Source organism: Mastacembelus armatus, chromosome 18 (genome assembly GCF_900324485.2).
Source record: "Mastacembelus armatus chromosome 18, fMasArm1.2, whole genome shotgun sequence".
Lineage (NCBI taxonomy): Eukaryota > Metazoa > Chordata > Actinopteri > Synbranchiformes > Mastacembelidae > Mastacembelus > Mastacembelus armatus.
In genome coordinates this window covers 16522945-16550880 of record NC_046650.1, presented here as the reverse complement: position 1 = coordinate 16550880, position 27936 = coordinate 16522945, and the positions used below count along the sequence as shown (strand labels likewise).

The following is a 27936-nucleotide window of genomic DNA, read 5'->3' as shown; positions in this document are numbered from 1 at the left end:
ATCAGTGTTGTTCTATTTACAAACACATATTTCCAAATGTCCAGTTTCTGCACTGACTCCAATATCACACTCACACAGTGAGTCCAGCTTATATCCTTATATCCCTCTGCTGTCAGTGAACGCACCACAACAGACCTGAACACATCATTCCATCCAGCAGGAGACAAGTGCAGGACAGAAATATTAATGTTCTATGTTCTTATGACAAATGAGTCTCAGCTTTAAATGAAACAGCTACAATAGAAATAGCAGAGATTCTGTAAATATGGTGAATGTGTCAGACCTGCTTCTCAGCATTATTATGGAAAAACAGACTTTAGAGTTGGTTTGATTTTGTTGATCAAACTAACATGTAAATTTCTCCATTTCTACCTCTGGGCTCTGAATTTGATTTTTGAACTTTTTTTCCAGCCTGATCCTTTTTGAACAAACAGTAACACACAGTCATTCCAGCTGCTAATGCCGCTGACAGTCCCAGTCCAGAGTAAAAGCCGATCCTTCTCAAATCTGCTGCATTTGGTCTCTCAGGTTCTCTCTTAGGTTCAGGCCAGTCCCTCGCTGCTGGGAGAGACATGTGAGCTGTGGTTGTGAAGGTCCAGTCCAGTGTGATGTCGTGGTTCTCCTCTGCCTGATAGGAGCTCTGTGTCACATTCACTACAAATGTTCCTGTTGAGGAGACACAGAGGGAAAGTGATGACCACACACACTCACAACTTGGATTATTTTGGATTTCCAATTGATTTGAGTTAGTGGATAAAAACTGACCCCAGGTAAAGGGGGTCAGGCTGATGAGCAGCAGGATCCAGCAGACCATCTTCTCCTGTCAGAGGAGACACAAACCCCTGAGGTCAAAGGTCAAAGGAAGCAGAAATATTCTGTAGTTAACTTCAGAAAAGCTGATCTCTGTTTCAAAGTCAGTCAAAGCTGCTCACTCTGCTCTAAAGGAGACAATGAACCTGCAGCTGCTCCTCATGTTTTAATGACAGAGCCTGTTTCTCCCTCTGAGCTGCAGCTCTGAGAAACTTTACTTTGATATTTTCACAACTGTGGACACTGAACTTCTGGATTAAAGAATACAGGACCTGTGGAATCCAAAGACTGTGGTGCCTGTTATTGTCTGACAGTCATGAGGGAGGAGTCAGGTGTGATGACAGAAACCAACTAACAGGTCTGACACATCCACTGTAAATGTTTCTCAAAGTATTTTTCTATACGTTCTCTTGTCTCTTTTACACAACAACTATGAGCTGTCATCAGATAACACGGAAGATGTAAAGCAGCAAGACCAGTCTGTCCATATATCTAAAATAATTCAGGCAAGGCCAAGGTGTGATGTGAGGAACAACTGGGACAGGTCTGACAGAACTACAGTAAATATTTAAACAGCATTTGTGTCTCTTGTACACGACTATGAGCTCAGATGACACGGAAAATGGAAAGCAGCAAGACCAGAAAGACAGTTTTAAAACTTACACACACATTACAGCTGTCAATCATAAATGCACTGAACCAAGAGAACAGTAGAATGTGAAGTACAGAAGCATTATCTAGACCAGGGGTATTCAACTAAAATTTAAAGAGGTCCAGTTAGAGAAAGTTTCTTGAAGCAAAGGTCCAGAAGATCATAACTAAGTTCTCTCTCTTTCTCCGTCTCACTTTACAGTTTCTCTCCCTTTGTTTTCTACATTACATTCTACATTTCTACAGTCACTATGCTCCTCACTTGTGGAACAAACTTCCTGGACACCTGAGGTCTGCTCCAACTGTCAGCTCATTCAGATCAGGACTGAAAACACTGTTGTTTCCTGCTGCCTTCAAATAATTGTTCATCCTTGTTTTCTTAATGTGTTTTGACATCTTATTTTAATTTACTTTATTTGATTTCAATTTATTTTATGTTAAATGTCTGTTTTTAGATGCTCTTTTCCATGATTTTAATGTAATTACATGCCTTGTAAAGCCCTTTGAATAGTTTGAATAGCGTAGTGTATGAAAGGTGCTATACAAAGACATTTGCCTTTGCCTTTACATGTATCGCTCTCTTTCTTTTTCTTTGTACTGTCTTTTCATGCAGTGTTGCCAACTCGTCAGTAAGGAAAGTAGCTATTGGCTGTCCTAAAAGTCGCTGAATGACGTCATCGCGTGATTTGCATAATGTCCATGGCACATGCTGTAATTGTGATGGACGCTTTTGCCAACTTCAGAAATGGAAAGTAAGAGACAATTGTGATTCTTTATAAGAAATAAGGGACAGAATAAGGGACACTCAAAATATTTGTACTGTGCCATATAATGTAGCATGACGGCCTGCAGTTAATAAGTTCTCAGAACTAAATACATTTGCCTTGCTGTAAATGACTGAGGCTGTTTGAGCACTGCATGAAAAGACGGTACAAAGAAAAAGAAAGAGAGCGATACATGTAGAAAACAAAGGGAGAGAAACTGTAAAGTGAGACGGAGAAAGAGCGAGAACTTAGTTAATGAGAGAACATTATACATATCTACAGCCATACATATATGTTCAGTTGTGTGTTACATGACAATAAATATGGTCAGAAAGTTTTTGAATTGTACTGAATTCATTTGATTTGACAGTCAGGTATTGATTACATGCAGATGTTGATAAAACTACTAGGCTACTTAAATACATATCACACTAACTAGTTAGACATTATGATCTTCCGGACCTTTGCTTCAAGAAACTTTCTCTAACTGGACCTCTTTAAATTTTAGTTGAATACCCCTGGTCTAGGTGACGCTGGCCAAAAATGAGCTCAGTCGGTGAAAAGACCAAGGAGTTCGTTCAAGTTCGAGGTGAGCAAAACCAGCGAACTCAATGACCTCAAGATAAACTCCCAGCTGGTGGACTTCCTGTTGGTCACACGGCCTCGACATAATAAGCTTTTTTGCTTGGCCTGACATGAAGAAGAGATGTGCCAGGTTTGGTGACTGTGCGATGAAAAAATGTCAGCGGGGCTCCCATGGGCGCTGAAGAGCCATTCGTTTGAGTTCGTTTATGAAACCTATAAAATATAAAACATTTCACGATCCTGAATCGTATGCAAATTTAGGTGCGTTTTCACGCATGTTCAGGGGGTCAAATTTGCGTTCTTTTCTCACGTGAAGAATAACAAAAAATAATCCTAACAATTTCCGAGCCCACGCCCGCCCGGCACCCGCATGTTATGCATTTTCGGGAAGGTCTCGCGCATTGCCACGTCATGGCGGGTGCGGGTAACGCTAGACGATGCCTGATGCCCCCCCCCCCCCACCCCCGCTTATTCGTCCCTTGTCCATTGAGCAATAATAATAGTCCTTGTTGCGCTGGGACCTTTGGTCCTTGCTCGGGCCTAATTAGACCAAAAGAACCCAATCAAACATGAACACATTTAACCAGGTTGGATCAGACCAGTTCATTTGTGTGAACAAACAGACGAGCATCAACTGTGCAGCTTTTCCTGTGCTCACTAACATCAGCTCTGTGAGTAGGTTTGTGCAAAAACACATATTATTTCTATTTGTCTTTATTTTGCCCTGAAGCTCCAACTCTCCGTATCTTTCCATGAGAAATGAGCTCCTCTGTCTTCGTCCTCCTCCAGGACCAAACCACCGAGGTTAAGAACCGCGGGGCTCCGTATACTTTCAGTGACTACATCATTATCTCCCAGGATATATTCTAGTCCCAGACTGATTAGAGAATTACTCATTAACCATTTAGTAACTCACTTGTTCCTCAGTAACTACACAACAACAACAACCACAACTGCTCCCTTCAGGGGTCGCCACAGCGAATCATCTGCCTCCATTTAACCCTATCCTCTGTATCCTCCTCACCCACACCAACTATCCTCATGTCCTCCTTCACTACATCCAAGAACCTCCTCTTTGGTCTTCCTCTAGGCCTCCTTCCTGGCAGCTCTAACCTCAGCATCCTTTTACCAATGTATTCACTGTCCCTCCTCTGAACATGTCCAAACCATCTCAATCTGGCTTCCCTGGCTTTTTCTCCAAAACATCTAACATGAGCTGTCCCTCTGATGTCCTCATTCCTGATCCTATCCATCCTCGTCACTCCCAGAGAGAACCTCAACATCTTCAGCTCTGCTACCTCCAGCTCTGCCTCCTGTCTTTTTCTCAGTGCCACTGTCTCTAAACCAGACAACATTGCTGGTCTCACCACTGTCTTGTCCACCTTTCCTTTCATTCTTGCTGACACTCTTTTGTCACACATCACACCTGACACTTTCCTCCACCTGTTCCAACCTGCTCGCACACGTCTCTTCACTTCTTTTCCACACTCTCCGTTGCTCTGGACTGTTGACCCTAGGTCCTTAAAGTCCTCCACCTTCTTCACCTCTACTCCCTGTAACCTCACCGTTCTACTTGAGTCCCTCTCATTTACACACATGTACTCTGTTTTACTGCGGCTAACCTTCATTCCTCTCCTTTCCAGAGCAAACCTCCACCTCTCTAGATTTTCCTCCACCTGCTCTCACTACAGATGACAATGTCATCTACAAACATCATGGTCCACGGAGATTCCTGTCTAACCTCATCTGTCAGCCTGTCCATCACCACAGCAAACAAGAAGGGGCTCAAACATCCTTTGTAAATATAACAAGACACAATTATTCAGCTGATCACATTCAGCTAATAGATCTTGATGTGGTCCTCTATCACTAATGTCATCAAACTGATCAATACATTGATCTTGACTTTTAAATAGTGAGGTCTTATTAAAACTTGTTGACTGAGTCCACATTATAAGGTCACACAGTAAAACCCCCAGTGAGTCCAGGTCTGTCTGTGTAGGAGACGTTACCTTGTGTCTTCTGTCCAACAGCAAAGGTCCAAACCTCAGGATTCACAGCAAACACAGCTGACTGAGAAATGGGAAGAGTCCTGTCTTTTCTTCTTCCTGTGGGAAACACCTGGTCCACACAGAGACCGTCCTCTGTCTGTTCACTGTCTGTTCAGGTACTGGAGTTCTTATTAGAGGATTAAGTCACCACTCCCACTGACGAGAGTTGGTGTAAATCTGTTAAGTTTGTTTTCCTGTTCTGTGAAATGTTTTCATGTTACCTGTCGTGGCAAAAACACTTGGAGGCAAATCTCAGGTTAAAGGATGGAAAAACAACAGAGTGACAACAGAACATATTTTATATCAGCTGAACAGCGTTAATGTACACACCAGTCAGTCATATGTAAATCATGCTGTCAGGATGGTGTACGTAATATAATTAACGTCTCTGTGACTGTTCGTCAGTCTTTGTTGAATTAACACGGGTCACACAGGGAGGTAGCAGACATTTGTCTATTACCTCCACACAGACATGAAGTCTGTCAAGGTATAAATTTCCCTAACATCATCACTGGTATATATAAAAAAATTTAAAAAAATGCAACAAAATGACAAAGCCAAAAAATGTCACTACATGACTTCTGATTGCCAAACCTGATTACTGCATTCCTCACCTGACTCCCGAGGACCTAATCTGACTCCTGAAAGCCCGACCTGTCAGTAAATTGGAGGTGGAGACAAGAGGAACAAAGGTGAGTGACTGCAAACTCTTAAGTATGAACTAAAGGAATGTCACTGTGCTCTGGTTGATTGTCACACCCGTATGTGTGTGTTACTACACCTATAGAAATCCCCTGGTATGTGGTTTGTTTGCTTATAGTTTGTGTTCACTGTGTCTGCTGATGGTGATATTACTGTTTCTCCTCAGTGAGGTGTGTGTTGTTCTAGTCAGACTTTGGTCTCAGGGTCTGTTCTTTTCTCAGGCAGGATGTGATTTATCAAGTGTTCCTCTGGACGTCTCTGGCGTTTCTCCTTCTCTGTGGACATCCTCCCATCATGCCATGCTTCCCTGGTGTTCCTCAGGGCCTTCGTCCTTTAGGGCTCCACCAAAAGGAGCCTGAAAACAAGAGGTGGCAGAGCTTTCACTGTGGTAAATGTGGATCCAAAGACCTGAGCAGCTTAAAACAGCAGAGTCAGTGACGTCCTCTAAGGAGGCCTTTCCTGATTTCATTTTAATGGCTGTTATTTGATTTGGATCTTTTTATTTGGGTTTCATTGTAGTTTTATTTCTGCTTGTTGTGTTTGTAGCAGTTTGTAGTAAACACACTTATTAAGCTGAAGCTCAGCTGGAAATGATTTAATTTGTTGTCATATTTTACAAAGACAAACACCAGTTTCAGGTAATTTGCCACTTTATCATCTGACAGATTTCTAGACTAAGGTCAAAGGTGAAACCACAGTTGAATGTTTGTACCAAGACATTACAAAGTGACTGACAGGGGGAGAAACATTATGAACTGGTCCATGAACTGGATGTTGTTATGTCCTGGTTAGGTCTAGAAGGAGCTGAGTGTGATCAGCTGGGTGTGGTTTCCTGTTGGTTATAGTTTAAACATGTGACCTGAACACAGCAGCACTAAGTCATTGTTACTGTTACAGTGTCACAAGTTTTCTGTCACAGACTGAAGGAAACAGGAAACAGTCAGATTTGCTTCTTATTGGTCAGAGTCAGTGGAAAAGGATAAAGATGCAGCAGTTCCTCACCAGTTCCTCACCAGTTCCTCACCAGTTCCTCACCAGTTCCTCACCAGTTCCTCACCAGTTCCTCACCAGTTCCTCACCAGTTCCTCACCAGTTCCTCACCAGTTCCTCACCAGTTCCTCACCAGTTCTTCACCAGTGTTGCCAGTTTCTGCTACTTCTTATGATCCTGGGCTGTAAAAATGTGCCCCGTTGTCTCGTGGGGGATCTATACATGACTGCTTTTATATGTTACTGATCGCTACCAAGTGACTTTGTTCTCCAGAGTCTTGTGATGAGTGAAACCAAACATGTACATACTGTGTATCATTGAGCTGATGTGTGATATCTAGTACTGATATTATTTGGACTGGTTTTTATCAGAGTGGGCGGGTTTTCAGTACTGGGGGGGTTTGTCAGTGGGATCTGGAAACTTTGGGACTTGAGTTTCTCTCATAACACAAAATGTTCTGGAGAGAACTTTGTTCTTGTTCTCGTGGAGAACGTCTCAGCCTTAACTCAACAGTTCAGTCGTTTATTGAGGCTGTTCAGGTTCAGAAATACTCATGTTCATGTTACTGGAGACACTGTACAATACAATCATTTATCTTTTATTTATTCAAAAATAGATATAATTGGTCATTGAACACGTCTTTCTCATTATAAATAATAATAATAAGGATTTATTTACAAAGGTTTATACTTTAACAGACTTTTAACGCCACCTAGTGGAGATAAATCCAAACAGGAGCATTAACTCTGAAACTGGGTCCGGACCAGTCAGGGGGAGACCAACACTATGTTCTGTTGACTCAGGACCAGGCTTCGTGTTCATTTAGGTCTGACCTGTGATTCAAACACCTGATAAATCTGATCAAGAAGCAGTGACTCAGTCCGCACAGTCTCTTTTCTTCTTGGTTCTTCATCAACACTGAGCTGCAGCGTCAGTAAAACGGAAATGATCCAAGAACAAGGCCGGATGTAGATGACAGAGGTTATTCAGTCCCATCACAGTAAGACCAACATCTAATAGTCTGATCTAGTTTTCATGGTTTTATCTCGTTGTCTCGATATGACGAGATAAAACCATCAGGGAGGCTGTTCTGTGTTTCGGATCCTCATCGTCTATTCTTCTATTCACTAAGCCCCTCCCACAACTTACCTGTGACGTTGAGGTGACAGCTGTTACAGTCCGCACCAACATCTCGCGATGCTCCTTTATCTCGCGATGCAGGCTCCAGGTCTCTGTGTCCTCTATGCGACAGACCAGCACCCACTGCGTCATTGGAAGGTAAATATTAAGATAAACCAAATCATTTTTACTCTTTAACTGTGATTCTACATTGATATATTGTATCTGCAGCGACGGTTCAGTTCTATTAGGATGTTTTAGAGGGAAGTCTGGGTCATGTGGCAAATGCAGGACAAATATATGTCAGCATCCCTTAGCCCCATGACTCTGCATGTTCTTCTCCAGCAGTTTTATTTGGAAATGGTGCTAGTCCGTTACTTTTGGCCTGACTGGACTTTAGTTCTCATTGGTTTCTAAGATCTGCCTAAATTTGAAGATCTGTCAGCCTTTGGTTTGTGTGTCAGCATCTGTCCTGTCCAGATGTTTCAGTGATGCAGAGGTAGCCATCCCAGGCCCACCACACATCTCTGTATTATTGTAATGCTGATTCATCACCATTCAGAGCTGAGTTCAAGATCCTCCTCCATACATTCAAGGCCATCCGTAACCTCGCCCCTCCCCATCTGTCTGACCTCCTCCATATCACCACCTCCTCCCACTCCCTTAGATCCTCCTCCTCCATCCACCTCACCGTTCCCTCTGCTCGCCTCAGCACCATGGGAACTCTGGAACTCACTACCTTTGGACGTTGCAACATCGACTCTCTTCCATTGTTCAAATCCAGACTCAAAGCTCACCTGTTCAAAGTGTCATATTCCCTGTAAGTGCACTGCTCCATGTTTACTCTTCTTTTATTGTGTTTTATCATTGTTTCTCATTGACTTTGTTTTGTAAAGTTTTTTGAAAGGCAAGAAGTGTCTTTAAAAAAACGTGTGAAAAAGCAGAACAGAGACAAAGATGAGGACAATATGGGAAGAAAGCATAAGTAGCTTCCCATATTCTGGGACCACCTTTAAAATAGTTGGGTTAATGAAACTTTATTGCTATTATTTATTATTATATTATTTATCTTTATTATTATTCTAAACACCTTAGTTGTTTCCATGGATGTGCTCGTCCTGTCCTTCCCAGCAGCTTCAGAACTTTGAAGACACTGTTGTTCCTCCTGCTGCCTCATTCCAGCATCTCCACCTCTGCATGAACCTGTTTTTCATAATTATTAAATACAGTCTTAATGAGACAAACTCACCTGACCTTTGTTGCTATTGTTTTCCACTTTTAATTACTAGCTGAACATTTTGTTTTCCTCTCCACTGTCACCAAGTGCTGCTCATAAGGGATTTGTTGGGTTTTTGGTTTTTGTCAAGTGCCTGGAGATGATTGACTTGTGATTTGGTGCTATACAAATAAAACTGCATTGAATTGAATTGAATTAATGTGTGAGCTGACCTGAAGTAGCCTGAAGTATTGTGTAGTTACTGAGGAACGACTGTTACTAAAATTGTTTCAGACCCAGAGAGACTTTAACCTGGTCTGAGCTGAGACCTGATCCAGTCTGCTGCTGAGGAAAACGCTGTTCTTGAAGGTAAGAAACATGTTTGTGTCTGTTCTCGTTTGTCATCACCACGATCGTAACAGACTTGATGAATGTAACGTCATCACGTCCTCAGGCTGTGACCCAAATACTGTTTGTCCAGCCCCAGGGGGCTCTGTGGGTCTGTAGGTCTGTAGGTCTGTGGGTCTGTGGGTCTGTAGGTCTGTAGGTCTGTAGCTGGAGACAATAGAAAAGTCTTCCAAGTGAAGGCTCCATGACACAACCATGAACTGCTTTAGTAATGTGCTTTATAAGCTGTCAGGTCTATTTGTGGAGAAGGTGGTTTTTCCTAAATCCCCATAATGAGGCTGTGTATGCAGGGAGAACATGATCATTGTCAAAGAAAAGCTTCAGTCTGTCTCACCCTGGAGTCATGTGTGGATCCATTTGGACACTAAATCAGCATCAGAGAGTTTGTGTCCAGAACCACATGAGTGTTAACGCTGTGATAACATTGTTGACTCACATCAACGTCTTTAACAGGAGGAAGAACAGGATCAGCTGTTGGAAGGACTGGATGAAGTCTGACTGGAGATTTTCCTCCTTCTACCTTTGACCTTTGACCTCAGGGGTTTGTGTCTCCTCTGACAGGAGAAGATGGTCTGCTGGATCCTGCTGCTCATCAGCCTGACCCCCTTTACCTGGGGTCAGTTTTTATCCACTAACTCAAATCAATTGGAAATCCAAAATAATCCAAGTTGTGAGTGTGTGTGGTCGTCACTTTCCCTCTGTGTCTCCTCAACAGGAACATTTGTAGTGAATGTGACACAGAGCTCCTATCAGGCAGAGGAGAACCACGACATCACACTGGACTGGACCTTCACAACCACAGCTCACATGTCTCTCTCAGCAGTTTACATCTACTGTGAATTGATAACTGTCAACAAAAACCCAGTCCTGTTTGATCTACATGAGGGTGTTGAGGTCCCAGAGTATCAGGACAAACAGTTTTCAGGACGAGTCCAGTTTGACAAAGACATCCTCAGAGAAGGACGAGTCAGACTTCATGTGTCCAGACTCAGGACTGAGGACTCTGGTCTGTACCGGTGTTCAGTGAAGACAGATATTGGTGCAAGTTCAGGCAAATGTCGCCTCAAAGTCACAGGTAAGTTGGTTCAGTCCAGTTGAACAGTGTCCTTGTGTGTCCATGTTGGACAGACTGTGGTGATAAACTGGACCTGATGGACTGAGGCTCTGAGCTCTGTGTGATTTACTACGATGATTTTTCTAACATCATATCACTCACATGCTGCACATGGCAACAAACATCATTAGGTCCAAGCCCAAACTGTCCAGATGTTCCATTTGGACATGAACAGGTATCAACAAGTCTCTCTGTGTGTTTTACAGCAGCTGCTGATGAACCTGAGTCGGTGAAGGATCAGCCTCTACATTGGACTCGGACTAACAGCAGCAGCAGCAGCAGCTTCACTGGTCAAACTCTGCTTCACCTCAAAGTCTTAGTTTTATTGAACCTGCTGATGTGTCAGTAAACGCCTCTTCAGTGGTGTAAAGTGTCTTAGGGATCAGACTTTGACCCTGTTGGTCCATGAGGCAGCTTTTCCCCAAACAGATAGTCTGAGCTCTGAGCTTCTCAGCTCTGTCTTCATCACCTGAGGGAAACACACAGGTCTGGTTGGAGCCATCAGGACTAACAGTACCCCCTTTCTATCAGAAACAAACAAAATTTAAAGTACCTATATCCTGCAGCAATATCCTGGACTGTCAGACCACATGGCTCAAGACTGACTGAATAAGCCAGGTGAGTCCAGTCTGACGGTGTTGGATCTTGTCTGGTTTGGTCTCTGAGACTATGAGACAAGAAAACTGTGCCATATAAAGACCAGAGGAAATGTTGCAGTTTGTTAACGGGGGGGTAGCACAGCATTAATGTACATGTTGAACTGCAGTAGTTGTCTGAGACTGGACCAGTTTGAAGTAACGTTACTTTATAAACTGTGGGTAAATTCATCTGCAGCAGTTTATCATATTTTACAAGATCTCACATGTTGGAAGTTTCAGCTCATCAGTCCAGCTGTAACTTTCCCTCCTCACTGACCCAGAATGAGGGAAGTTAGTGAGCTGATGTTTGAAGGACTCTGATAGTTCTGGAGTTTATCAGGTGGAACTGGCGCCACCTTGTGTCAATAAGATTATATTAATATATTTATTGTATATATTTTATTGTTTTGTCTGTTTTTTTATTTTAATTCATTTTGTGAATGAAGACAATAAAAGTCTGTGAACTGGAGTCAAATAAAACCAGTTTGTCCAATAAAGCAGGTTGTTGCTGTGAGATGATTCCACCTGGTGGTTTCATTCCCAGTCACCTGATCTTCCCTCCTCACCTGCTTCCAGTCCCTGATCCCTTCCCAGGCCCGTTTCCACAGGCTTCTTCCCACACTGTGAGCCATGCCTGCCTCGCTGTAGTTTCCAAAGTCTAGCTTGGATTCCCTGCCTGTTAGTGGCCTCTGCCTGCTCATGGACTTCACCTCATGGTCGTTCCTGTCTGCCTTCACCTGCTTTGGCTTTCAGGATTGCTTTGCTGGGACCATGTGAGTGTGTTCGGTGCAGAGTTGTTTGTCACAATGTGTTCAGTTTTCTTGGTCATGAGATTTAAAGGAACACCTTAAAGTCTCACTGTTTGAGCTGAGTCTGGGCACTGCTTGAAAAGAAAAGGGTGACGCAAACAACACATTTTTACTGTTTCTCTGTTTCCTCCAGATTGTGGAAATGACGTAAAAGTGCAGCATGTGGGATGAATTAGTGCCAGATGTGTACATGATTTTGGAGTTTAACTGTGTATTAGTGATAGCAGGTTCATGTCAGTGTTATTATATATACTGATTATAACTCTGTGTTCATCTGTGTATTTAGATATTTACAAACAATACCATGTTTGTATTATTTTTAACACATGTTTACTGTTGTTTTTGTATGTTTTCCTAAAATTTTGTTTTTGATTAGTTGGTTATTGATTTGCAATAGTTCTATAAAATTTCATTTTTCAAAGCCACATCTGTGGTTTATTAACATAAAAAACAACACATGCATCCAGACATGCTGGTTTCAGATCATTTTTACTAAATGATCTGACTCATGACTGTGCAAAAATACTTTTTTATATCTTTGAAGCGTCCAGACAGACGTCCAGGCAGCTTGTAGAAAGGACTTTAACAGTCAAATGCAGACTGACAGCATTTGTTTTTCCTCTAAAATCACCCAGTGTGGAAATGTCTGTTTGTTGTATGTTTCAACAGTCGATGTGTTTGAGTGCTCAAAAGGTTCAACATTAGCAAAGAAGGTTTTGTATATTATTACATAATATGCAATATATTTGAAACCTTTGTTGTCCCTGTGGATACGACCTACAGGTTAATTAAAGGTGGACTTAACTGCAGTCATTTGAAAGCCAGGTTGGTAAAATAAGCACTCAGGTTTTTAGCATACCATTGTGTTTTTCCAGAACAGGAGCTGTGAAACCAGCTTTGTATCACTTAAATATCCTAACAAAAATGCCTAACACAAATTTCTTGGCCTTAAAAATAACCTTTGCAAATGAAAACCTTCAAACTCTACTGAAACAGATAAGACAATGTGTTGAATGTGTCAGTAGAGATTTCCGGGTGAGTGAATGGGGTTGTTGTAGGAATCATCCTGAATGAAATAAATTAAGAGTTGGTGATGCCGGAAATGAAGGCCGGAAAACAATAGGGTCTGGTTTTCTAAGTGGCCTGTCTGTACTTGGTGGTAACGGGTTTTGAATAAAAGGACCCATTGTCATTCTACATTTGAGCCTGAGCAGGGACACGATGACTTTGAATGCCTGTCAAGGATGCTCTACGATAAAGAAAAAAAAGTTACTGCTTCATTCACATGACAAGGTAGGTAGAGCCTTTCAGCATTGTTTTTTTTTTATTGTGGAGCTGTGGATTAACCTGAAAGCTCTCATTCCAAGCAAATTGTTGGCTTTCCATGCACCATCTATACTAATATTCTAACACCATGGGAGTTTCACATGGAAGATCACATGCAATTAATGTTTTAAAACAGTTAAATTCCACCTTCAGCTATGCAAAGGACTTGGCTCTAATGTTTCTGTAGTCATGAAGATGTTACACAAGTCTGTGGTTATGCTTTCTGGGTAATGACACTCAGCTAGGTCATTGCTCCCAATGTCAGTTCTGTTACTGTTTGCCTGGTCGCAAAAGACAGATCATTCACCTCAGGGAGTGTCTGTTAGAGCCAAACATCCATCCATCATCTAGACCCCCTTATTCCTTAACCGGGGTCACGGGGATCTGCTGGAGCCTATCCCAGCTCTCTTTCAGGTGGAAGGCAGGGGTCCACCCTGGACAGGTAGAGCCAAACATGTCTCCCAAATATTTATGAAAGTTTATTATTGAATGTGTTTGCCATCTAGTGGCTATGTAGAAACACTGTAAACTAATTCAGTTGTTCAAAGTGAACTTCATTAATATGTAGCAAGTGTTTATTTTCCATTAAGTCAATACAAAAATATTCACTACATACCATTATTACTTAATCACTTGACCTTGAAGGTTAATATTTTGCCTAGATGGTTATTAGTATTATTTGGAAATGGTGATAGTCCATTACTGTTGGCCTGACTGGACTTTAGTTCTCATTGGTTTCTAAGATCTGCCTAAATTTGAAGATCTGTCAGCCTTTGGTTTGTGTGTCAGCATCTGTCCTGTCCAGATGTTTCAGTGATGCAGAGGTAGCCATCCCAGGCCCACCACACATCTCTGTATTATTGTAATGCTGATTCATCACCATGTATGAAGTCAAGTAACAGTAACAGCTTCAGGACAATACTCATGTTAAAGCTGCCTAGACAGACTGGAACTGAACAAGGAGACCTGATGCTGTTAGGTTTTCAATCAGTCATATTTTATTACATTTTCAATCTGTGGAGCAGGAACAAGACGTTACTGAGGGCTACGACAGCAGAAAACTGTGTGTTTAACAATGTGTGTGAAAAACAACTGCATACTCTGGTCCTCTGCATCCTGGATCCTATAACAGGAGGCATAGTGAGCCTGCAGCATCAAACAATCAAAGGAAAATCAAAAGAAAGGGCCATCTTATATAGGATATACATTTAATCATGCATTTAAACATCAACTCACTGTTGTAATTGCACCATAAGCAGCAATAGAAATGAACCTGGTCCAGAAGTCTGGAACTATTGAGAGTCTGTCTGTTAATGAGAAACGTTCCTGTCTGAATGTTTCCTGTCTGATGCAGGACGTTGCTGTTGTTGTTGTTGTTGTGTAGTTACTGAGGAACGACTGTTACTTAAATTGTTTCAGACCCAGAGAGACTTTAACGTGGTCTGAGCTGAGACCTGATCCAGTCTGCTGCCGAGGAAAACGCTGTTCTTGAAGGTAAGAAACATGTTTGTGTCCATTCTCCTTCATTGACATCATGTATTGAGGCAACTCTGCAGCAGAAAGGCTTCAAATCTGCATCACATGTGTGAAGTTGGATCAAGATGCGCTTGGAAAAATCAAGTCAAGCTGAAATGTCCCGGGTCCATCAGTCTGCATCTTGGTGTAGAAAATCCTTTGGCAAAGACTTTGGCTGATGCTGAGTTTTATTAAACTTTGTGTTCCTCACTTTGACCTGTAAACATGTAAATATTTGCATGTTCCCTCTGGCTTTTCAGCATCATGAAGGAATTAGCTGATATTAGTGAAGTACTTTATGTACCGCTGGGTAGCTGACGTTAACTACCTTGTGTACTCCTAATTTGAAGTACTTTATATACCGCTGGGTATCTTGGGAATTTCCCCCCAGGGATCAATAAAGTTTGATGATCAGTCTGTATTTTGTTGGATCCAGCTGATCCTGAACTAAAGTTATCAGATAAATGTAGAGCAGGAAAAAGTCCAAGGTTTGACTCTGACATGTAGTGAAGTCCAAGGAGGAAGTAGCAGAAAGTTGAAATACTAAAGGACAAGTACCTCAGACCTGTACTTCAGTACTTGATTAAATGTACTTGTACTTTCCACCACTGGCACTAGAGGCCTGTTTGAGGAGGGGAGGGGGTAAATGCTGATTGAGCAGCAGTGAGTTATTAATGATGTGTATATATGAGTTTTAGTTACATAAGTAATTTTCTATGCAGTGTATATGTGGTGGATAAATGCAGCGTTAGATACAAGTCACTGTGCTGTAAAGAGGAGTTGACAGTTTTCAACATGAGGAAGAATTCAGTTTGGATTAATGACATCACTTCTGGAAACTGGCCAGTAGGGGGAGACATTAACACACTTGACTTGAGAGACGATGGTCACTGTTTGATTCCCTCAGGTTTTGTCTTCCCTACTCACATATACATATGAAAAGATGAGGTCAGTGTTTAGGCCCTGACTTTAGGTCCAAGGCCTCGTTAGCAGGAGCTTTGTTTTAGTTGTGATGACACTAGAAGTGATGCTGGACATCACACTGAGCCCCGACTCATCACCAGGTCACAGGAGTCAGATATTGTTGAGTCTCAGCTGTGATGCTGCCAATCAGATCGTATACAGAAATGGATGTTGGAGTGTCTCACCTTTGACCTTTGACCTCATGTGTTTGTGTCTCCTCTGACAGGAGAAGATGGTCTGCTGGATCCTGCTGCTCATCAGCCTGACCCCCTTTACCTGGGGTCAGTTTTTATCCACTAACTCAAATCAATTGGAAATCCAAAATAATCCAAGTTGTGAGTGTGTGTGGTCGTCACTTTCCCTCTGTGTCTCCTCAACAGGAACATTTGTAGTGAATGTGACACAGAGCTCCTATCAGGCAGAGGAGAACCACGACATCACACTGGACTGGACCTTCACAACCACAGCTCACATGTCTCTCTCAGCAGTTTACATCTTCTGTCAACTGTTAACTGAGGACAAAGACCCAGTCCTGTTTCATCTACATGAGGGTGTTGAGGTCCCAGAGTCTCAGGACAAACAGTTTTCAGGACGAGTCCAGTTTGACAAAGACGTCCTCAGAGAAGGACGAGTCAGACTTCATGTGTCCAGACTCAGGACTGAGGACTCTGGTCTGTACTTGTGTTCAGTGAAGACAGATGGTGGTAGAGACTATAACAGCTGTCGCCTCAACGTCACAGGTAAGTTGGTTCAGTGAAACTTTCCTCACAGATTCATTTCAGCAGCTTTTTGCTAAATAAGAATCAGAGAAGAAAAGTATTGTGGAAACTACAATCCTTCCTGCTCTGCCTGAACTGAATTTGATTTGTCTCTTTACAGCAGCGAGGGACTGGTCTGACCCTGAGAGACCAGACGCAGCAGGTTGGAGAAGGATCGTCCTCATCTGTGGACTGGGACTGACAGCAGCAGCAGCAGCAGCTGGACTGACTGTGTGTTACTGTTGGTTCAAAAAGACTCAGACTGGAAAAAAAAATTCCAGAAGAAAAAGAAATAACAACTCAAGTTCTGCATCACAGAAACCATACGGTTAAATGGAATCAGACCAACCCTAAAGTCCATTTTCCAGCTCAGACAGAAATCAGTGGTTTGTCATTGGCTGCAGGTCAGAAAACTGCACATCAGGACACATCAGACAAACCAGCAGGTAACCTGAGCAGCAACTTGATGCTTCATGTATGTTCCATGTTTCAAAGAAGAAAACACAGAAAAACACATCTTTTCCTTCCTGTTGCTCAGGAAGTGGCCATAGTATAAAAGCCAGAACACACAGCTGATACAGAAAAATAATGGACCTGATGGAGGAAACAGCGTTCTCCATCTTGACTTGGTCCATTATTTTGAAAGGACTTCTCATCAAAGCTATTAGACAGATGTCAAACGTGCACTGTGCTCACTTTATTGGAATAATGCTGAGAAGCAGGTCTGACACATTCACCATATTTACAGAATCTCTGCTATTTCTATTGTAGCTGTTTCATTTAAAGCTGAGACTCATTTGTCATAAGAACATAGAACATTAATATTTCTGTCCTGCACTTGTCTCCTGCTGGATGGAATGATGTGTTCAGGTCTGTTGTGGTGCGTTCACTGACAGCAGAGGGATATAAGGATATAAGCTGGACTCACTGTGTGAGTGTGATATTGGAGTCAGTGCAGAAACTGGACATTTGGAAATATGTGACTAATAATAAATAGAAATAAAACAGACACAACTGGATGTTGGACTCACTCAAACTTCTTCCTTTAAATGTTTTAACTCTGGAGCTGAATCTGTTTCACTTTCACTTTGACTCATGTGTTTTCCCTGGTCACATGACCCATGTGTGTTACCACAGGTTCTTTAAACTTGTAGTCCCTCCTCTGTCACATGACCGTCACCAGTTGTTTGTAAAGCTCTTTCTCTTCCTGGTCAGACACATTCGGGCTGTTTTGTAGTGAAGCTGTTCAGTTCATCCAGCTGGTCATTAAATAATTAATGCGACATAAAGCGAGTTAATCAGCTGCTCCATCTCCTCCAACCAGGTCAGTAAGTCAAACCCGGTGCAGGATTTACTCTTTGTCTTTTACCTGTTGCATAAACACATTTCCTGTCTTTGTTTACTGAGCATGACGCACTTTTAAATCACTGTCAGAAAAATGAGAAACTCGCTCTGAACCAACCAGACTGGTCATGTTTCATCTTTTATTGAACTTCTTTACTGTAAATGTGGAAAATCTTCTCCAGGGTCTGATCTTTACGGTTCTTTGGGTTTGTCAGCAGTAATAAAGTCCCAGGACGGTCTGAGCACATTCACCTGGAGTGTTTTTAACACGTTTGTTCATCCACACTGGTTTGTCTAGATCATAAAACAGTTGTTGGGTGTTTTCTGCACAGAGGAAATCTGCAGCTGTCATGTTCTTGGTCCCTTTAAGTTCAACTGGTTTCAACAGAAGCAGCCAAACTATAAATATGACCATGGGGTCACTGGGGGATTATGGAAACCTGAGCTGAGTCTCTAGAACCTCAGCTTCATATCAGTCACTTAAAGGGTTTTTCCAGTGTGTTTGGTTTTTTCCCAGGACGTCAGACTATAATGCAGCCAGGAACTGGTCCAACAGGAAAACTGTGTCTTCACCTTGTTCGTACTTATGAACCTGGGGAGGAGCTCATGGTTCCTGGGAACAGCTGACAGACCATCAGCCTCCAAACACGTGAACAGGTGGGACAATAAATGCACAGTGTGATGACAAGACAAGATCTTATCTATGCTGACGATGCAGTTAAATATGTTCAGGACTCCAGTGATCAGCTGATCTGTTCTGTGTGAATTAAATTCTATTCTTCATCTAATAAAATGTTTTTTGTTTCCTCACAGTGAGAAGATGATCTGGATCCTTCTGGTGTTTGGCCTGACCTCTGTCTGTGGTTAGGACTATGTCCAACCTTTCCTTTCCTTTTCCAAATGAATCTGACAACTATCAGAGACATGACACAGAGTCTGATGAAGACTCATTACAGTCTGTTCCCTGTCTCTCCTCTACAGGGATATTTGCTGTGAAGAAGAGCCAGAACGTCTATCAGGCAGAGGAGAACCACAACATCACCATCGGATGGGACGTTCAGACCACCATGGACTTGTCTGCCGCCTTCCTGGAGTGTGTGTCAGGGGCTCTGAAGACTGTGTATTACATGGTAAAAGGAAGTGAGGTGCCAGGGGCTCAGCATCAGCAGTTTGCAGGACGGGTCCAGTGCGACAGAGACGCCCTGAGAAAAGGACGGATCAGACTTCATCTGTCCACAGTCACAGCCGGAGACTCTGGAAGTTATTGGTGTAGTCTGGCTGTTGATTATGACAACGTCAAGAAGCAGTGGGCGTTTGAGAGCTCTGGTAAGTCGACTGTAGCGTCACTGCAGATCAGGACTGTCAACACGGCAGCAGCTGCCAAACTGATTCAGATTTCCACCCTCAGTAAAGTTTCTTCTGAACGTGACCCCCGTTGGAGACGGCAGTGACGTGTCCACACCTGGAGCAGCAGCTTCTGGACGTGGGTCCAACACTTCAGATAAACGTCTTTACACCAGCGACATATTAGGTGATGCAGTGAGTTTCTAAACTGAATGAACTCAGCTCATTCATACACAGAAACACGACGTTACAAACTGTCGGGTCCTGTCATTTTAAACAACCAGGCCACAAAAGGGACTAAAACAAAGTCGACCAAGAGAAACAGCAAATCTGTGACCAGCGTCTCGTAAAAACCAGCTGAGGGCACTAAAACTTGTTTTTCCATTTCCAATGTGTTTGTCTTATGTGTCCATGCAGGTGAAAACCCCCCACAGGAAAATCCATATCAGGATTACGTTTTTCTGGCCTTATTTATCGGAGCTTTAGCTGCAATGAATCTGGCAGCTCTGGCAGTGATAATATTCTGTCAACGCCAAGAAGAAAAAGGTATTTATGCAAACTTTGTCTGGGTTGAACTGTGTCTGTCCTGTGTCTGCACTTACTGTTGTCTCTTTTCTACTGTGCAGGTCCAAACCAAGATTCAAGCACAGAGTCCCTGGTCGACCAGCAAAGACATGAAGTTACCGTCAACATCCCTGATGGTTCAGATTCTCCTGCTGCATTTCTTCTAATCAGCTCAAACCAGTGACCATCACTAACATAAAGACGGACTCAGGTGTGACTTCATCCCCACAGACTCAGCTCTGACCTGAGAACTTGGACTTTGGAGTTTGAGGACATGTAAAAATATAAATACACCAGAGTGAAGTCCTACTGTCCTCTCTCTCTGTGAGCCTAATGGAAACCACAGGGCCTGGAAAGGTCCTACAGATATGTAACCAGTCACTGAGAACATCTTCATGGTTCCTACTCATTTCCCTCTTGGTGCTCTGTCCTTCACCAGCACAACAGTGTTTTCAGTCCTGATCTGAATGAGCTGACAGTTGGAGCAGACCTCAGGTGTCCAGGAAGTTTGTTCCACAAGTGAGGAGCATAGTGACTGAATGCTGCTTCACTTTGTTTGGTTCTGGTTCTGGGAACACACAGTAGACCTGTCCCAGATGACCTGAGGGGTCTGGAAACCTCATAGGGAACTAATACATCTTGAATATATTTTGGTCCACAACCATTTAACCTGAGATTTGCCCCTAGTACTTTTTGCCACAACGGATTTGGTGTCAGGAGTGGGGTGGACGCGCGGTCTGGACTCTGAAGGACGGAAAGTAACAGTGCGCACTAAATAGCGATTCCTCTCTGCGGGTCGAGAAGCTTTCATCCTAAGGAGCCCGGCCGCTGATCCAGCCCAAGAAACAACAGTATGGACCAACAGCGAAGCAGCAGAGACACAGACAGACCTGTAATTTTGTCCTGTTGGGGGAGACAATCGGACTCACGGTCAGTACTCTAAGTTGATTAGGTTGGGAACCTAGGATCTAAAGCCAATTGGGTCAGGGGCCCCGGGGTTAGGAACCCAGGCGCTTTAGTGTTATCCTTAGAATACAGGTCTAAACAGCTGTAGACTTAAATAAGGGGTTTGGAACCTCCGACTGTAGTCTACTCGATCCTAGACGTAAGAGTCCGGGACTCAGGATCGTCTCCGCAGATAGTCTGTGTTGAGGTACTTTTAGTCCATCAAGGATGGGACAAAATGAAAGTAGGGGACCCACAAATATGGGTCAGCGTGGTCCGATAGTCGATATCATAAGGGGTAAATGTGGTGACAAAGTGGTGTCATGCCTTTTATTTTTTTTCTTGCTTATGTATTTTTAACCTGTCGTTTATTTCTGTAAAGCACTTTGAATGACTCTGTATGAATTGTGCTGTATAAATAAACTTGCCTTGCCTCTTCATCTTATACACGTCTGAACAAAGTTTCAACCACACACAAATGTTTTCCTTCCTCCAGGCAGCTGCTTGTCCACCACATGACACGTCACGTCCCATCATGCAGCGTGAAGCAGGAAGTCGTTTGAGTGTTTACAACCTGAACTTACAAGTTTTGAAAAATAAAACGTGACTTCACCAAAGTTTCCTCTGAAACAACATGTGGTTTATAATCTGCAAGATGTCAAACCTGCAGCGAGCGACAGCTTTGAATTGTGCAGTTTGAACCTGGGATTGGTTGGTGTTGGAATCATTTTGTGTATATTCAAATGATTTCAGTCTAAAATACTGTAAGTTCTTTGTCTTAGTCAGTAAAGTGTCTCAAAATGATTTTTACTGTGACTTATTGTGTCGTGATGAGAATTAAGGGTCTTCAAAGGTAAAACAGCTCATGGGTTATAGAAGTTAAACTGCTTTTAAAGCAACAGTTCCACAAAACTGGAAGACGTTTTATTGGAACGATGAAGAACAAGTATGAACTAACAACACTTATTTAACAACAGCCCTGAAATAGAAGTGCTTCCTGTTTTTGCTCAGAAACATGTTTAACTTGTGAACTATATATAAGTCACCTTCATGATTTGACTAGGTCAGCATTTTAAAGCAGTCCATGTATTGGTCCTTCAACATTTAGTACAAATACTTTCTGTTTCCCAGCACACAAAGGTCCTTTTGTGTTTGGGTAAAGACACTTGATTCTTGCTTCGTCTTATCACTCAGCAGAGGAAGATGATGAAGTGTCGGTTCAGCTGATCCACACAAAATCCTTCCAGCTGTGCAGAGGTGGGTCATGTGTTTTTTGGTTTAGACCATAACAGCCTGGAAATATCCAGACAGAGAGAGAGACAGTCCAACCTGTGGATTTATGACAGGAAGTGAAATCATTAGTTTTCATTGAACAACCTGATCATAGTTTATAGAAAAGCGACACCTGCTGGCTGAGTTGGAGAACTGCACGTGAGGGGTCGTCCTGACAAAGCCTCGTGGCTTCAGGCTGTAGTGGATCTGATCATTATTCACCTGAACAGAGCTGTGTCTGCAGGACCAGGGACCCAGAGTCCGGCAAAGGTGAGACACCGAGCGTTTCTTTAGCAAAGACACTTTGTTGGTGCGACCCTCCCTCATTGTTTGTCTGCACCTGCTACAGGTGCGTGACGCCCCAACACGCAGAGCAGCGTGGCCACATGGCGGACTGAGCTTCAAGGCCTTCAGGCTCAAAGTGCCTCCTTAAAACCACGTCGGACCGAGACCAGACATCGGGTCTGCAACGTGTGGATCCATAAGGGCCCTGAAGACTCGTGGACAAAGGTGAGCTTGTCCTTTAGATCAGTCAGGTGGAAAAATGTGTGGCGGCTCAGGGAGACCAGTCTTATCCATGAACCCTGTTAGCAGGGCCACCGACGGTCGGTTGTCCTGGGCCCACAATGACCCACTAACAGTTTTACTTTCCCTTCATAGAATAGAAATAAATAAATAAACAGAACAAAAACCAAAAACCAGTTTATTATTTCCAGTCCATTGTCAGTTGTCATAGGTCATGAGGATCTACTGGAGCCTGTCCCAGGTCTCTTCAGGCACAAGGCACAGACCAGATCACCTGGACAGCTCAGCAGACCAATAATCAGTTGTCTGTAATGTTGAATGTCTTGTCATATCTCATATGTGTCTGTACCAATAATCAGGTGTTTGTTGTGACGGCCTTGTCCTTTCTCATGTCTCTCCATTTCTGTCTAATGTCTAATTCTTTCATTTCCACCTAATTAGAGGTGGCTGGGCTGGTGGTGCCAAGAGAACTGGTCTTTGGCTTTGGCTCCAATAGGCCTGTTGGTGGTTGTTGATGGAGTCAGTGCTAATAAAAGTCCTGATATTGTACCAGGAGGTCTGACTTGTCTGGTTCTGGCTCCATTAGGCCTTTAGGTTGTTGTTGTTTAGATGTGGCTGTGTCACCTGTACAAGGAGGTCTGACCTGTTCTGGTTCCAAAAGGCCTATTGGTGGTTGTGTATTGGACTTGGATCGGTCAGTAGTCTGACTTGAGTCTTTCATCGGGGAAGTTGAGCTTCAGTCCCACACAGTGACTTGAGACTTGGACTCTGAGATTTAGGACTTGGGAACAATCTTTGTTTGACTTTTTAGTGCATCAACATGAAGGAGAAGAAATATCTTTTCCTATAGTCAAAAACCAAAGCTCTTTATGAGGCAGCAGGACTTGGAGAGTTGCAGAAACAGCTTCCTGACTATGAACCTTCCTTCATATTTAATGTTGGAGTTTCTAGAAGTTCCAGCTCTGTACATGGAGCGTGTGGCTGTCATGCTGTCGTCCTGCAGCCTTGTTGAGCAACGTGGAAGCAGCTAAATCCTTCAAAGTAAAAGCCACTGAAGCCAATGATCCGTTTGGCTGTGAACCAAAAGGCTGGTGGATCCAGGCCACCAGGAACAGAGAGGTTAGTCCAGAAACCACCAGGTGGAATCATCTCACAGCAACAACCTGCTTTATTGGACAAACTGATTTTATTTGACTCCAGTTCAGACTTTTATTGTCTTCATTCACAGAATGAATTAAAACAGACAAAACTAAATATATGAATCTAAAGTTATTTCACAGAGAGACAATCCAGATCAGTGTTGTTCTATTTACAAACACATATTTCCAAATGTCGAGTTTCTGCACTGACTCCAATATCACACTCACACAGTGAGTCCAGCTTATATCCTTATATCCCTCTGCTGTCAGTGAACGCACCACAACAGACCTGAACACATCATTCCATCCAGCAGGAGACAAGTGCAGGACAGAAATATTAATGTTCTATGTTCTTATGACAAATGAGTCTCAGCTTTAAATGAAACAGCTACAATAGAAATAGCAGAGATTCTGTAAATATGGTGAATGTGTCAGACCTGCTTCTCAGCATTATTCCAATAAAGTGAGCACAGTGCACGTTTGACATCTGTCTAATAGCTTTGATGAGAAGTCCTTTCAAAATAATGGACCAAGTCAAGATGGAGAACGCTGTTTCCTCCATCAGGTCCATTATTTTTCTGTATCAGCTGTGTGTTCTGGCTTTTATACTATGGCCACTTCCTGAGCAACAGGAAGGAAAAGATGTGTTTTTCTGTGTTTTCTTCTTTGAAACATGGAACATACATGAAGCATCAAGTTGCTGCTCAGGTTACCTGCTGGTTTGTCTGATGTGTCCTGATGTGCAGTTTTCTGACCTGCAGCCAATGACAAACCACTGATTTCTGTCTGAGCTGGAAAATGGACTTTAGGGTTGGTCTGATTCTGTTGATCAAACTAATGTAGAAGCTGTCATGTACATTTCTCCATTTGTATGTCTGGACTTGAAATTTATATCTTTTTTTCCAGCCTGATCCTTTTTGAACCAACAGTAACACACAGTCAGTCCAGCTGCTGCTGCTGCTGCTGCTGTCAGTCCCAGTCCACAGATGAGGACGATCCATCTCCAACCTGCTGCGTCTGGTCTCTCAGGTTCTCTCTCAGGTTCAGACCAGTCCCTCGCTGCTGTAAAGAGACAAATCAAATCTGTGTCTTTCATGTGAAGAAACAACTTTTCTGCAAGAAGGACGTGAATCAGTTCAGTTCAGGCAGAGCAGGAAGGATTGTAGTTTCCACAATACTTTTCTTCTCTGACTCTTATTTAGCAAAAAGCTGCTGAAATGAATCTGTGAGGAAAGTTTCACTGAACCAACTTACCTGTGATGTTGAGGTGACAGGTGTTATAGTTTGTACCACCACCTGTCTCCACTGAACACAGGTACAGACCAGAGTCCTCAGTCCTGAGTCTGGACACATGAAGTCTGACTCGTCCTTCTCTGAGGACGTCTTTGTCAAACTGGACTCGTCCTGAAAACTGTTTGTCCTGAGACTCTGGGACCTCAACACCCTCATGTAGATGAAACAGGACTGGGTCTTTGTCCTCAGTTAACAGTTGACAGAAGATGTAAACTGCTGAGAGAGACATGTGAGCTGTGGTTGTGAAGGTCCAGTCCAGTGTGATGTCGTGGTTCTCCTCTGCCTGATAGGAGCTCTGTGTCACATTCACTACAAATGTTCCTGTTGAGGAGACACAGAGGGAAAGTGACGACCACACACACTCACAACTTGGATTATTTTGGATTTCCAATTGATTTGAGTTAGTGGATAAAAACTGACCCCAGGTAAAGGGGGTCAGGCTGATGAGCAGCAGGATCCAGCAGACCATCTTCTCCTGTCAGAGGAGACAGAACAGAGTTTTTTTTTCTCTGAAAACATTTCACATGTTAAAGCCACAAGGTGGCGCCAGTTTCATTCTGGGTCAGTGAGGATGGAGAATGAGGGTTAGACTGATACATGGAGAGGAACCTGCTGCAGACACTAACAGACTGTGATCTAGATGTGCAGACTGTTAACTTCGGCTGTAAGTTGAAACCTCTTTCATTGTGTCGACCTCAGTCCTGATTCTGACTTTAATCCAGGTGGTTAAGCTGCTGGGCAGCACGGTAGCTGAGTGGTTAGCACAGAAAGAAGGTTCCTGGTTTGATTTGGTGTTTTCTGGGCTGCTCGTTCTCATTGGATATTAGGGGGGTTCAGTTAGAGCTTCCCCTGACCAGGAATCATATCAAACATGTTTGATATTTATGATCGAGGCTCCAGAGGCCTATTTCAGAAAGCAGATTGAACAAACAAAGTCAACCCTGAAGACTGGGTTGACAGACCCTGATGTGGGAATTAGTTCCATCAACCCAGAGTTAACTTACCCTGAGTAAAGCCTGACAACATATAAAATGCCCAAATCAGTGGAACACAGATACAATGATTCACCATGGCAACAGAGAGAAAGATGTGTTCTGCATATTTTTCCTCAGTGGAACTGGGAGTTTTAATGACTCTGTACGCAGAACATGAGAAGATATTTATAAAAGAACAGCTGTACCAGCACTGCAGCAAAACAACATGAGCTGCTGTGGCAGAAAACTGCTGACTGCATTAATTAATGCATTTTTTTCTTTCTGTGTTAAAACTCTTTAATTAAAAGTTTTTTATAAAACTGGAAAACATTTTTTTAAACCTCTTGTTTTTCTACATTGATGTGCTCCTCCGAGCGTGTTCAGTGTCCATGAAGGTGCAGCCCTACAGCTGCCAAACCAACGTGTCAGCAAATTAAAATGAAACATAAAAACCTCCTTCAAGCAGGTAGTAGGCCTAGTAGCCTATGATATATCCTATGTAGGTTAAAATAAATATCTCATTCATGTTTTTATAGCTAATAGGCTGACGCCCAGAAAACAGGTGGGAGATGGTCCTCAGCCAGCACAACAGCCAACCCATGATAGAAGTCACTGCTGGAGGAACCTCATGTATAAGGATGGTTTTCTATCCTTTTCCAGCATTTACCCAGTGATTCAACACATCTGTGCTGTCACAGTGATCTGTCTGTGTAGGAGACGTTACCTTGTGTCTTCTGTCCAACAGCAAAGGTCCAAACCTCAGGGTTCACAGCAAACACAGCTGACTGAGAAATGGGAAGAGCCCTGTCTTTTCTTCTTCATGCCAGAAGCATCTGGTTCACACAGCGACTGTCCTCTGTCTGTCTGCAATGTCAATGGTACGTGACTTGTTATACTATAACTAAGTCATACTGCTTTCTTTCTCACTAAACCAACCGGTTCGTCAGCACAGGCCCAAACAAAGAAGCAGCCCATAAAAAAATGTGTCATCTGGGGATTTATCCAGTGGAAACACATCTCAAACTGGATTAAGGGAAGAATTAAGTGTAGTTTATACATAAATCATTGATTCTAGCAAGACATTAAAAAACAATCAAGTCACCAGATCATGAATCATGAACCAGATGATGGACTTACAGTCTAAGGGTTATATTGATGAGCTTGGTATCATTGGAAACACTTTCTAGTTTATTGTGACAATTCAAATTTGGATGACGACCCATCTGGAAACACAGTTTCTTGGGCCCAGGGTAGGTATTTAAGGAATATTGATCCACATTAAATTCATACATTTATTGATAAGACACCAAATTAGCTTCATTCCTGTTCCACCAAGGTTGATTTCAGATCAGTGGATCAGCCTCTATAACAGAACATGTTCTCATGGAAATATGAAGCTTGTTGTCAACCAACGTATTTTCTCTTTAGAGTTTATGTCGTGTTATTTATTTCTGAATAAGAAGTCATAGCTCCACACCAAGATGTTCAAGATGTTCTCCTACATAACATTTTATTCAGCTGATGTGGGCAGAAGACACTAGAAACCTTTTAAACGTAAACTGTTCAGTCTTTATTTTTAAAGGAGACTTTTAGTGTCTTGATGAAAATATCAAATTATTAGATAGAAGTTAAAGGTTGAAAAAGCTGCAGCTCAGAGGAACAAAGAGGTTCTGTCAGCTGCAGGTTCTTTGTTCTGTCTGTTCCTGTTAATGTGAACTACAGTATCTCTGTGTTTTACAGCAGTAGCTTCACCTCAAAGTCTTTGTTTTACTGAACCTGCTGGTGTGTTAGTAAACGCCTCGTCAGTGATGTAAAGTGTCTCAGAGATCAGACTTTGACCCTGGTGGTCCATGACAGCCACACCTCTTCTGCAGTAAGAGTAAGAATGAGCTTAAGTTACCAATCAGGTAAACCAGTTCAACATCTATCTAAAGGAATGTTAGGGTGACAGTGTCATTTTGACCTCACCTGCACCTGCTAGTTTGCCATGGGAAAATAAACAAATCACATATCCACCAATGAAAGAACAGGTTTCCATTTGTTTAGAATTGGCCCAATTCCTGGATTCATTGTGTCTACAGGTAAAATAGCTAAAGACATTTTCTGTGTCTGTCCTC

At 42.7% G+C, this 27936-nt stretch overlaps 4 protein-coding genes across 10 annotated transcripts in view; 2 read left to right on the top strand and 2 right to left on the bottom strand.

The window, feature by feature from the left end:
• LOC113140978 (uncharacterized) overlaps positions 1–4905 on the bottom strand; it is a 29059-nt gene extending 24154 nt beyond the window's left edge. Inside the window, exons 1-2 of the mRNA XM_026325139.1 lie at positions 4823–4905; positions 766–820 (exon numbers count right to left, since the gene is read on the bottom strand). Of these exons, the coding sequence (XP_026180924.1) occupies positions 766–814 (49 nt within the window). The 5' untranslated portion in view covers positions 815–820; positions 4823–4905. The remainder of the gene's footprint in view (positions 1–765; positions 821–4822) is intronic.
• Positions 2–26691, bottom strand: LOC113140885 (uncharacterized). 2 transcript variants are annotated; one of them, XR_003296697.2, is made up of 5 exons: positions 26544–26691; positions 25266–25320; positions 24807–25166; positions 23990–24614; positions 2–283 (listed from the first exon to the last, which is right to left on the bottom strand). XR_003296697.2 is itself a non-coding variant. In XM_026324979.2 (4 exons), the coding sequence occupies exons 2-4, from the start codon at positions 25312–25314 to the stop codon at positions 24382–24384; spliced, it is 642 nt and encodes a 213-aa protein (XP_026180764.1). In that variant the 5' UTR covers positions 25315–25320; positions 26544–26691; the 3' UTR covers positions 23349–24381. The 2 variants fall into 2 exon arrangements, 1 of the variants encoding a protein (XP_026180764.1); XM_026324979.2 differs by lacking the exon at positions 2–283 and having other exon boundaries at positions 23349–24614.
• On the top strand, positions 10068–10925 carry LOC113141650 (butyrophilin subfamily 1 member A1-like). The gene is made up of 2 exons (XM_026326199.1): positions 10068–10371; positions 10617–10925. The coding sequence occupies exons 1-2, from the start codon at positions 10104–10106 to the stop codon at positions 10757–10759; spliced, it is 411 nt and encodes a 136-aa protein (XP_026181984.1). The 5' UTR covers positions 10068–10103; the 3' UTR covers positions 10760–10925.
• LOC113140416 (uncharacterized) lies at positions 17606–20663 on the top strand. Of its 6 annotated transcripts, none has more exons than XR_003296642.1 (7): positions 17606–17743; positions 18281–18420; positions 18577–18626; positions 18745–19089; positions 19172–19302; positions 19525–19653; positions 19734–19872. XR_003296642.1 is itself a non-coding variant. In XM_026324190.1 (7 exons), exons 2-7 carry the CDS (start codon positions 18350–18352, stop codon positions 19783–19785), a joined length of 759 nt encoding a protein of 252 aa, XP_026179975.1. In that variant the 5' UTR covers positions 17606–17743; positions 18281–18349; the 3' UTR covers positions 19786–20663. The 6 variants fall into 6 exon arrangements, 4 of the variants coding, with proteins under 4 accessions (XP_026179975.1, XP_026179956.1, XP_026179985.1 ...); XR_003296643.1 differs by having other exon boundaries at positions 19745–19812; XM_026324190.1 differs by having other exon boundaries at positions 19172–19294; positions 19745–20663.
• Positions 26692–27936: the final 1245 nt, after the last annotated feature.